Source organism: Crocuta crocuta, unplaced genomic scaffold (assembly GCF_008692635.1).
Source record: "Crocuta crocuta isolate KB4526 unplaced genomic scaffold, BGI_CrCroc_1.0 scaffold312, whole genome shotgun sequence".
Classification (NCBI taxonomy): Eukaryota; Metazoa; Chordata; class Mammalia; order Carnivora; family Hyaenidae; genus Crocuta; species Crocuta crocuta.
This window is the reverse complement of record NW_027527378.1, coordinates 1003651-1015029: the sequence shown is the minus strand read 5'-3', so window position 1 is coordinate 1015029 and position 11379 is coordinate 1003651. Positions and strand designations below refer to the sequence as shown.

At 45.0% G+C, this 11379-nt stretch overlaps 1 protein-coding gene across 1 annotated transcript in view; it reads left to right on the top strand.

Annotated features, from left to right (window-relative positions):
• The window catches only part of MAP3K15 (mitogen-activated protein kinase kinase kinase 15), a 130449-nt gene that overhangs the window by 28062 nt on the left and 91008 nt on the right, over positions 1–11379 (top strand). Inside the window, 1 exon segment of the mRNA XM_077769493.1 lies at positions 1573–1596. Within this exon segment, the coding sequence (XP_077625619.1) occupies positions 1573–1596 (24 nt within the window).

The window sequence follows — 11379 nt, the reverse complement described above, 5'->3', positions numbered from 1 at the left end:
CTGTTTTTTTTTTTTTTTTTTAAACTCACAAAGTGCAGCCACTGGTGAGAGCTAGTGGCTTAAAGTTAGCTGTCACGGACACCATTTCTGAATGTCCGGTCCCTTAGCATTAGAAACAACTAGTATATAAATAGCACAACTTGCTGATGGCAAAGTTGAACATTTTTGTGTTTCTTGGGATTTAATATTAACCAGATCTTTCTAGGTTCTGTAATAATTGGGGGTTATTTCCTGCTAGAAATACAGCCTGCTTCGGGTGTGAAACCTGTATGTGTTCTCTGTCACACATGCTTCACGTAGCTGTGCTCTCTGTAGCTGTAGCGCAGTGCTGTTTCAAGATGTCATTCATAAGACATTGAAAGGAGAAACTGGTTTATTTTTGTACTTGGCGTTGTAAAATAGTTTCTCAAAAGACTATAAGCCAATCTAAACTATTACTTCAGATGTTTAGATCTTGATTTTCACTAAGGGAATTGTGCTTGGAAATATTTAGAGTTAGCAGATACAGAAGGGTAGATTCTTAAGCTATATTTTGATGAGGAACCTGAAATCAGAAAGTGTTTTTTTTCCCGATGCAATATGTGATTTTTCTCAACTATGCCGTAGTGGGCTCCTCTGGAAAGTCCCATAACCTAGGTAAGTGTTAATTTTTTAAAAATATGGAAAAAAAACTTCCTAAAATGGAAATGGGTAGTGTGTTACATCTGATGCTGGAAGAAGCCATCCCCACTTGTCAACAGAAAACTGAAATCTCAGAACATAGAAAACCTGTTTTTATGGGGCAGCTGTTCAATTATGTTTTCTCTTCTCAGCAAATGTTGGCTGACAGTGCGTAAATGGCACGGTCAAGGGCTGCACAACCATTATGCTAAGTTAACTGACTAAAATTGCTGTCACTGAATCTGGAGGTTCCTAGTCGATTACAGTGATGCGGCAGAAACCCTACCAGCAACACGCCTTCTGCAGAAAGGCTGACGGGGGGTGTAGGGGGGCGGGGGGCGGCACTGATTGAGTCAAGAAGCAGTACTTCCCAGGCGGTTCCTTGCCATCCCCGACACGGTTCCCTGGATAGGCGAGGTGCAAGGTGCTCAGAGCCCGAGACCTGACTCTCACAGTGTTGGGACAAAGGCGTTGCCACTACTAGGGNGGTCAGAGAGAGAGGGAGTCACAGACTGAAACAGGCTCCAGGCTCTGAGCTGGCAGTCAGCACAGAGCCCGACGCGGGGCTCGAACCCACGAACAGCGAGATCATGACCTAAGCGAAAGTCGGACGCTTAACCGACTAAGCCACCCAGGCGCCCCATACTAGGGGACATTTTCATAACTGTAAATGTTCCTTAGTCATTCCCAAAGCCAGCCAGTTATGATCTCTTTTCTTTAGAACATGAATTTTACAGTTCTCTGAGGCTCGCCCTATTTGAAGCTTTTTGCTCAGGGAAAGGAGGGGGGGTTCAAATGATAACTCTTGCTCTGAGGTGGGTGCTGGATGATGGGGGCCAAAGTGCTTGTAGTGCTTATGGAAATTAGTGGGGGGTTTTAGAAACTATATTCATCTTGTCTTTTTCTTTTCAGGATATGGTGACCCAGAAAAACACAGTAAGTATTCTATTTTCAGATTTTTAACCTAGTAAATGTATAAGATGCTTGCCTGAAAATCCTACAGATAACAAAGTGAATTTTTTTTTAAGTTTTATTTACTTTGAGATCGAGCGTGGGTGGGGGAGGGGCAGAGAGAAAGGGAGAGAGAGAATCCCAGGCAGGCTCTTCACTGTCAGCAGAGAGCCCAGTGTGGGGCTCGAACTTAGAAACCATGAGATCATGACCTATGCTGAAGTCAGACACTTAACTGGCTGAGCCACCCGGGTGCCCCGCAAAGTGATCTCTGATTGTGTCTGTTGGCGTATCTCTCAGGGGGATGGCTAGTACCCCCTGTCCTTGAAGCTGCCTGCTGGCTCAGGGCCCACTCCCATCCGGGGTGAAGGGTGGAAGGCAAGGTCAGGCAAATGGACTTCTTCTCCATTGTGTACTAGGACTTTGAGCATGGAATGGTCTGGCGGTCTCTTCAGATCTGGGTTGGTCTCTTGGACCACCAAGATTGTTTTCACTGGAGCCACTACCTCCCGTATTTCCCACCCAAGTTTCCCGAACAACAGAGAAACATGAACTTATACCTGAGGTAATACGGGGCCTAACCCAGAGTTCCTGCAGTGACAGCAACATCATGTTGGTTTGAATTGTGTAATGAAATCCCCACTTTCAAGACCTTCAAATAAGTTCACGTCCTTGGAAGTGGTGCTGTTACCCTGTACCTTGAATGCACCTCGGAGCGTGCGTCTTCCTAGACCCGTAGCGCAGTGGTTTTTTGACCAGTTGTGACCTAGACGGAGGAGGTGTCCTTCATTTCTTTCCTTTGACCTCAGCCTGCTTGTACTGGTCCTTCTAGAAAGGAAGGGCCTCCTGTCTCTTTTTCTATACCGGTTGGAATTCCCAAAGGGACAGGGACAGACAGAAGGGCAGAGGAGCTAGGGCTCTCCCAGGGCTGCCCCCTTCTAGGGGAACGGGAGCTTTGCATGACATCCCCCCTCCACACCAGGCCCCACCCCGCAGCTGTGGGCTTAGTCTTCTTCAGAACCCAGGCAGAGCTCCCTCTCTGAGGTGCAAGCCTCGCCTCTCCTCCTCCAAGCCAGAGGCTGAAGTTCTAGAAACCAAACATGCAGTGTAGGTTACGTGGCTGCCACTGGAGCTTGGATTTCATAAGCTGCCGTGTAAAATTAAGGCATCAGGGTGGGTTAGGGTTCTTGGGAAAATAAATAGAAAGACGGGTCACTTCATTTTGTTCCATTTGCACACGGATACTCTCCACTTATGGGGGTCTTTCTTGTGCTTTCTAGATCTCGATTTCTTAAATTACCTTCTTTATGGAGCTTGGGCGGGGCAGGGCGGGGGCCGGGGGACCCAGTAAAAGGAGCCTGAGCCCGAGGCTGGCAGGCACAGGTGTAGCCCAGCCTGGTCTCTGACGGGCTTTGGGCAGCCACCCCTGCCCCCATCCTCCGAGTCCTCATCAGTGAAATGAGAAGGTTAAACTCTTGGACTTGGCTCATAGATAACTTGCAATTCTCAGAGTCTGTGTTTCCATATTTGTTGCACAAGTGAAAAGACGTAACTTGGATTCAATGCAAGGAATGTCTCAGAAATAGTTATTCCTCAAAACAGTAATTACATTAAGGCGAAGCGCAAAGAAAACTCTTTTTCCATCCTGACTATTAAGTGTTTTGGAGCCTAGAAATATTCTTGTTCTCTAAGAGACTTATGAGTGTCCCTCTGTTACCATTCCACTGAATACCCTCCTTTCTGGCACATGCTCTCTCCTCTAAACACCCAGGAATTCCTTCACATTCTTGGTAATTCTAATGACACCAGGGCACCCTTCTCCCTGGGTGTATATGTATGTATGCATTTGTATGTTTGTTTGTTTGTGGTGAACTTACTCTACAGGATTTGGCAACTAATCTCTCTGCTGTATTTGCTGTTACTTTCGAATTCAGTGCTCACTACTGGTTGTCATGCTTCATGGGGTGTGAAAATTTAGGGCATTCAGGAGAACAAAATAAAGGACCAGAGGTGGCCGGAAGGGTGGAAAATAGCACCTGAGAGGAAAGGTTGAAGGGAAACAAACCTTGAGAGGTATTGTTCACGGTCATTTGCAAATGTTTTCCATTTCTGGAAAGTAGGGAGACAGTACTTCTACTCTGGGTGGCAGGGAAGTGTAGGGCAAACTCAGAGTTAAGGTTGCAGAGCACCCTGGGGGCTCAGGCAGTTGAGCATCTGACTCTGGATTTTGGCTCCGGTCATGATCTCACGGTTTGTGGGATTGAGCCCCTCGGTGGACTCTGCGCTCACAGCACGGAGCCTGCTTGGGATTCTCTCTCTCTCTCTGTCTGTCTGTCTCTCTCTCTCTCTCTCTCTCTCTCTCTCTCTTGCTCCCTCACTCTCTCTGCCCCTACCCCACACATGTACACACGCTCTCTCCCCCCCCACACACAAAAATAAACATTAAAAAAAAAAAGGTTGGGATAAGCAGAATGGTCATCTCATAGCTAATAGTGATTAAACAATGAAAAAGAATGTCACAGTAAATCAGGTGACTTTTAAGGAGAGTTTACTCAGTTGTCCCCTCAATATGGATTGAGCTAGTGCTGCTTAGAAACAGGGATCTGACTTGTCTGCCAGCACAGGTTTGGGGGAAGAATCTGATGAAATTTGGGGGTCTGTAATAATCAGCTTAAAAAAGAGGTACAACAGTTCCTCTCGGTAGGCAGTAAACTAGCAAGTTAGGTGAGGCAGGTGTACACTGAACACGCCGCTGAATGCCTGAAGTGATTTGTGAGGAGGTGGAGACCTGGAGGCTCTGAGATCCCTGGTGGAGGCCCGGGGTACGAGTCCAGGCTCTCCAGACGAACTGAGCCAGTAGGAGATCCAGGGAGAGGGAGAAATTTACTGTGAGGAACCACCTCGCGTAATTATGGGGGCTGAGAATTCCCACCGTCGGCCGTCTGCAAGCCAGACACCCAGGAGAGCCGTTGGTGTGATTCACTCCCAAGTCCTGAGGCCTTAGAATTAGGGGAGCGATGGTGTAAATTTTAATCCCAAGGTCAGAGATGACTGTCCCAGCTCAAGCAGCAAGGCGACAAGACGGGCAGATGCCTCTTCTTCTCAGCTTCTGTCCAAGCCCCCGTGGACTGGNNGTTGTTTTGCAGGGGTGTGGAGGATGGGAAGCCAGCTTCTAGGCTTCAGGCTGGACCACACCTGCAGCCATTCTGGGCTCGTCTGCTCTCTGGAAACACAGGATCAACTTTGTACTCGGCTCTTTTTCAGACCATGCTCCTGTTCTCATGTTCCAGGTTTTGTTTTTAAATGTTCTTTTTTTTTTGAGAGAGACCAACCCAGAGCACGAGCAGGAAAGGGGAGGAGAGAGAGACACACACACAGAATCCAAAGCAGGCTCCAGGCTCTGAGCTGTCAGCACAGAGCCTGACATGGGGCTCAAACTCCCCAACAGTCAGATCATGAGGTACCTGAGCTGAAGGACGCTTAACCAACTGAGCCACCGGGGCCCCCCTCCAGGGTTTTCTTTAATGCTGTAATTAGGCATAGTCTACATACTGTTAGGCTTGCCTGTGTGCACAGGATAGAGTGATTTTGAATAAATTAGAGAGTTGGGTTGCTATCAACACAATCCAGGTTGAGACCATTTTCATCACCCCCCAAAATTCCTGTTTGCACACAATCCCTGTTGGCACCTCACAGCCCCAAGCAACCACTCATTTGCTTTATGTCTTAAAGGTCTGCCTTTCCACGATTTTTCATGTAAATGGAACCATACAATAATGTGGTCTTTTGTGTTTAGTTTCTCTCACTTAGTATGATGACCGTGAGGTTCCTCCATGAGGTAGCCTGCCTCAGTAGTTCCTTTGTATGTCAAGCAGTGTCCTTTCTCTGGCTGATGCACATTTTGTTTCCCTGAATAGCTACACAAAGGCTAATCTAGATACAATATGGAATACCCAACACGGTAGAATGCTAGCCCGCAGGGGCTTCGGTTGGTTCATTCGGTTAAGCCTGCAGCTTCCGCTCAAGTCCTGACCTCACAGCTGGTGGGTTCAAGCCCTGCACCACATCGGGCTCTGTGCTGACAGCTCAGCGCCTGGAGCCTGCCTCAGATTCTGTGTCTCCCTCTCTCTCTGCCCCTTTTCTGGTTGCACTCTGTCTGTCTGTCTCTCTCTCTCAAAAATAAACATTAAAAAGAATACTAGTGAGCCGTTAAAAAGTTGATGGGCATTTGGATTGTTTGCACTTTTTGGTTATTATGAATAACATTCCTTTCAACATCCAAGTACAGATGTTTGCATGGAAATAGGTCTTCATTCCTCCTGGGTGAATAGCCAGGGTTGGAATTACTACATCATAAGGTAAATATATGCTTAACTTTTAAAGAAACTACCAAAATGATACCCAAAGTGTCTGGACCATTTTTTCATTTCTACCAGCAATAAAGGTCTAGTTTCTTCACAGCCCCCACCACCCGTTCTCTCCCTCTGTCAAAATAAACATTAAAAAAATTAAGTTCATTATATATACACACATCTGAAACTAATGCAACACTATATGTTAATCATACTAGAATTTAAAAAAACATTTTTCAAGAAAATTAAAAAATAAAAAAAGTTTTATGGTTTTGGCTCTTAGATTTATCTCTCTAATGAATTTTGAGTTACTTTTTGTAGCTGGTGTGAGATTGGGGTCTACCTTCTTTCTTTTGCATGTGGAGATGCAGTTTTCCCAACACCAATTTTCTTTTTTTTTTTTTTTTAATTTTAAATGTTTCTTTTTGAGAAAGAGACAAACACAGAGCACAAGTGGGAGAGGGGCAAAGAGAGAGAGAGAGAGAGGGAGAAAGAATCTGAAGCAGGCTTCAGGCTCTGAGGTGTCAGCACAGAGCCCGATGTGGGTCTCGAGCTTACGGACCTTGAGATCATGACCTGAACTGAAGTGCTCGACTGGCTAAGCCACTCACGCACTCCATCCAAAACCATTTCTTAAAAAAGACTCTTCTTTCCCAAGTGAATTGTCTCGGCACCCTTATCAAAGTCAACTGACCAGAAATGTAAAGATTTGCTTCTGGACTTTAAATTCTGCTCCGTTGATCTGGATATTGACCCTTATGCCAGTGTCGTGGTTTTGTGGTTACTGTAGTTTTGTAGTAATTTTTGAAATTAGGAAATCTCGTTCCTCAACTTTGTTCTTTTTCAGCATCGTTAGGGCCATCTGGGGCCACTTGCAATTCTGTATGAATTAGAAAGTTGGCTTTTGCGTTGGAACAAAAAAGGCCATTGGAATTTCGATGGGGATCACATTGTATCTGTGTATCGCTTGAGTGGTATTGACATTGTTATCGAGTCTGCCTTCCAGTCCAACCACAGGCCTGTCTTTGCAGTTATCTCCGCCCTCTTTATTTCAGCATTGGTTTTGTAGTCTTCAGTGTACAAGGCTTTCCACTTTCTTGGTTAAATTTATACCTGGATATTTTATTCTTTAGGAAGTAAATAAAATCATTTTCTTAAGTTCACTTATTTATTTTGGGGGGGAGGTTGGAGGAGGGACAGAGAGAGAGGGAGAAAGAGAATCCCAAGCAGGTTCCATGCTGTAGCGTGGAGCCTGACGTGACGCTCGATCCTGTGAACTGTGAGATCATGACCTGAGCCAAAACCAAGAGTGGGATGCATAATTGAGCCACCCAGGTGCCCCCAATAAAATCATTGAAAACATTTTTTTAATGTTTATTTTTGAGAGAGAGTGAGCATGCACGAGTATGAGCAGGGGAGACACAGAATCTGAAGCAGGCACCAGGCTCTGACCTGTTAGCACAGAGCCCGGTGCGGGGCTCGAACCCACCAGCAGTGAGATCATGACCTAAGCTGAAGCCAGACACTTAACCAACCGAGGCACCCCTAAAAACATTTTTAAATTTCCTTTTCAGGATGGCTTTTTAAAAGTTTATTTATTTATTTTAAATAAGCTCTCCACCCAGCATGGGACTTGAACTCCTGACCCTGAGATCAGCAGGGAGCCCGCTTCCCATCCTGTCCTCCTCTCTCTCTGCCCCTCCCCTACTCATGCATGCACATGCGCTCTCTCTCAAAAACTAAAATGTTTAAAAAAAATTTTACTGGACCCATAAATGTATGGCCAACTAATCTTTGACAAAGTGTGGAAGAGCATCCAATGAAAAAAGACAGCCTCTTTACCAGATGGTGCTGACAGAACTGGACAGCAACTTGCAGAAGAATGAAACTAGATCATTTTCTCACACCATACNGGCAAACCATGAGAGACTCTTGAATGCCAAGAACAAACTGAGGGCGGGTGGGGGAGGGGGAAGGGGGGTGATGAGCATGGAGGAGGGCTCTTCTTGGGATCAGCACTAGGTGTTATATGGAAACCAACTTGACAAACTATAAAAAATATTTTAGTATACTTTTTATAAAAATCTTTAGCACTCAACATATTTTACTTAATTCAGTATTTGAGTCAAAAATGTAATTCAGGTTTTTTTTAAGTTTTTTTTTGAGAGAGGAAGCAAGTAGAGGAGGGGCAGAGAGAGAGAGAGAGAGAGAGAGAGAATTCCAAGAAGGCTCTGCGCTATCAGCACAGAGCCCAGTGCGGGGCTCAAACTCATGCACTCTGAGATCATGACCTGAGCTGAAGTTGGACACTTTAACCAATTGAGCCACCCTGGTGCCCCATAATTCAGGTTTTTTAACTTTTTCATTTTCATTTCATTGTAGTTAACAGGGTGTTTGTATCAGTTTGAGGTGTACAATATAGCGATTGTACAGTTTTCTTCAGTGCTCGGTCATACTAAGTGTACCTTAATCCCCTTCCCCAAATGCACCCATCCCGCTATGTAATTCAGCTTTTGATCCAGGTTCCATAAAAATTGCTTTTCTGTATTATTTTTGCCCTTAAGCTATTTCCTACTGCTTTACAGATACCAAAGAGAGCCATTTTCAGCATTTTATCACTTCAGAAAACCTGTTTGTATGATGAAAGATCAAGGTTAAGCCTTTATGGGAACAAGAGTGGAAACGCTAGCCAACCCTGAGAGACTACTTTATCTGTTAAACCTTAAAGCTTCCTGGTAGTTTGTTACTCATGTACACAGTCCACAGGTATTCTTGAACTGTTTTTTCTTTGCAAAAAATAATCATACCTTCAATGTCATGGTATGTTCTGCAGGTTGGTTTCCCCGTGGAAGTGGACTCTGAGACTGAGTTGAGTGTGCGGGAGATTTATTCAGGGTGCCTTTGGGGTCGAGGCTGAGGAAGCAGAGGGAGGGAAGCAGGACCAGGCAGAGGGAGACGCAGCTGGGAGGCAGGCTCGGTGCCAGCCGTGGCTGACCCCGTGGGCCGCTCTGGAGCTGGAATGGCCTGAGTCGGGGTGAGATGGCCAGGCCTCTGCCCTCCTGCATCCAGCCCTCCCTGGAAGGTGTGTGACCTTGGGTGAGGTCCTGTCGGCTGGCGAGGCAGTTGGGGCCACACATCCTACCTTGACCGTGGGGGGGGCGTGGTGTCTGTGTGCCTGTATGTCCACCACATTATAATCATTTTATTTGAGAAATTTACAAATCCTATATACCCCGAGACTAAGGACTGTTTGTTTAAGGCTGAGAGGCACAGAAATCATTCTCTTTCATTGAATTGGTGGGTAATTACCTGGACGCCATACATAGCCTCACCAGAAAGGAAATATGGGGCCATTTACCTGCCCTGTCCCCTAGGAAAATTACCAGGAGAAGATGAGATATTCCACCCAGTACTTACAGGGGGAATTGTTAAAAATGCACTAGACCTTATTTTCATTTGTCATGTCCTAAAGCCAGAGTTCATGGTTGGTTTTTAAAAATCAAAGTTGAATTTCTGAGCTAGGATCATGTTATTAAAAAGCACCTTATTAAAAGACTAATCTGGTTCTTGACCTCTGGACTAAGTGTGGCTTTTTCCTGCAAAGCCAATGAGATTTAAGAGAAACTCATTGTTCCCATTGAAATAGTTATCTCTATAATCCCAGTAAATTGGAAATTCTTTGAGAAACAGACATTGGCAATATTGGGTACGTTTTCTACAATATTGGAAGTCTTTGACTTGGCTTACAAGCAAATTTAGTACTTGAGTTTGGCGTAACAGAATTTCTCTTGGTCTTTCCTTCTTGTGTTCCTCACTTTTCAGTTTGCCATGACTTGGGATCCAAAATTATCAAAGATGATATAGATGGCTTAGGGACGCTTTGATAAAAAAGGCAATTAAATTTCCTTTCTCCTTTAGATATCCTCTGGGTTTTCTGAGTTCAGATCAGAATTTCTACCACTTTTGTTAGTGAAGATCCAATTTCCAACAAGAAGGCTATGTCTCCTAGTAAATGGAGAGGCAGAATTTTATTTTACACATAGAATATGATTTATGTAAAAAAAATCTCTGTCCTTTGAATATTTGTCTATTTGTATAGCTATTTTTTAATATTTCTACCTCATCTTTTTTTTTTTTAAGGTATTGTGAAAGAGAGAGAGAGCACAAGTGGGGGCAGGGAGAGAAAGACAGACAGACAGACAGACCAAGAGCAAGAGCGAGACCGAGAATCCCAAGCAGGCTCCACACTTTTATTGTGGAGCCCGACGAGGGGCTCGAACTCATGAACTGCAAGATTATGATCTGAGCTGAAGTCAGACGCTTAACCGACTGAGCTGCCCAGGAGCCCCTAGTGTTTCTTCCTTATTTTAAATTCTCTTTTCTCTAGTCTTGATGTCTTTTTTCCCCCCTACGTGCTTGTGGCCTTGTGTTCTCTTTCAAATTGGGAGTATTCTGCAAGTGCAATCCACAGAGCTTTTACCTGTTCCTCTTGAGTGTCCCGGGAGTGATGTCCCATTTCACAGGGCCAATGTCAGAACCAAAACAGCAATACCTGATTCTGCCTCCCAACTGGATAAGTCTTTGGTGTCTGAAGATGCCCATTTATTTGTTTTAAATTGTGATACGATTCATTTCCCATACAGCTCACCATTCACCCATCCATTTGTGTTGGGTATTTTGTGGAACATGGCTCCCTTTATTTAAGGGTACGTCAGAATTAAGCCATAATGAAGTACCGACAAGAATCCTGGGGAGGAAGGGGAAGGACCTGAGGTTTGTGTGGCTCTGTGGTCCTCTGAGGGCCAGATGGTTAACCTTTCTGGGTCTCAGTTTCCTTCTGTATAAAACGAGGTGATTCATCAGGTGATTCCTGAAGTTCCTGGCGGATCTGACATAATTCTAGGGTTTTAGCCATTCAGTTGTTTGCACAAAGCAGGTGAGCAGTTGTGGTAGCTCCCTTGATGCTGCATGGCGTGTTTCCGGCAGGGACATCTTCATTTGCCATTTTTCTTTTTACATTTATTTATTTTTGGGAGACAGCGTGAGACAGAGCACAGCAGGGGAGGGGTAGAGAGAGAAGGAGACGCAGAATCCGAAGCAGGCTCCAGGCTCCAAGGAAACATTCAGCACAGAGCCCAATGCGGGTCTCGAACCTACGAACTGTGAGATTATGACCTGAGCAAAAGTCGGACAGTTAACTGAGCCACCCAGGCGCCCCTCTTCATTTACCTTTTAAGTGTCACTACAGCCTGATGATTTCATTGAAATTGTTAATCAGCTTCTGTGTATTATTAGTTCCTATCCTGACCAAATGGAGAAAAGTAGCAATATGGAATGCTATTTGCATCAATTTTAAAACACACCCCCCAAAAAACACCTGCATTCCCCTGGTGTGCATGTGTGGGATTTTGAAGAT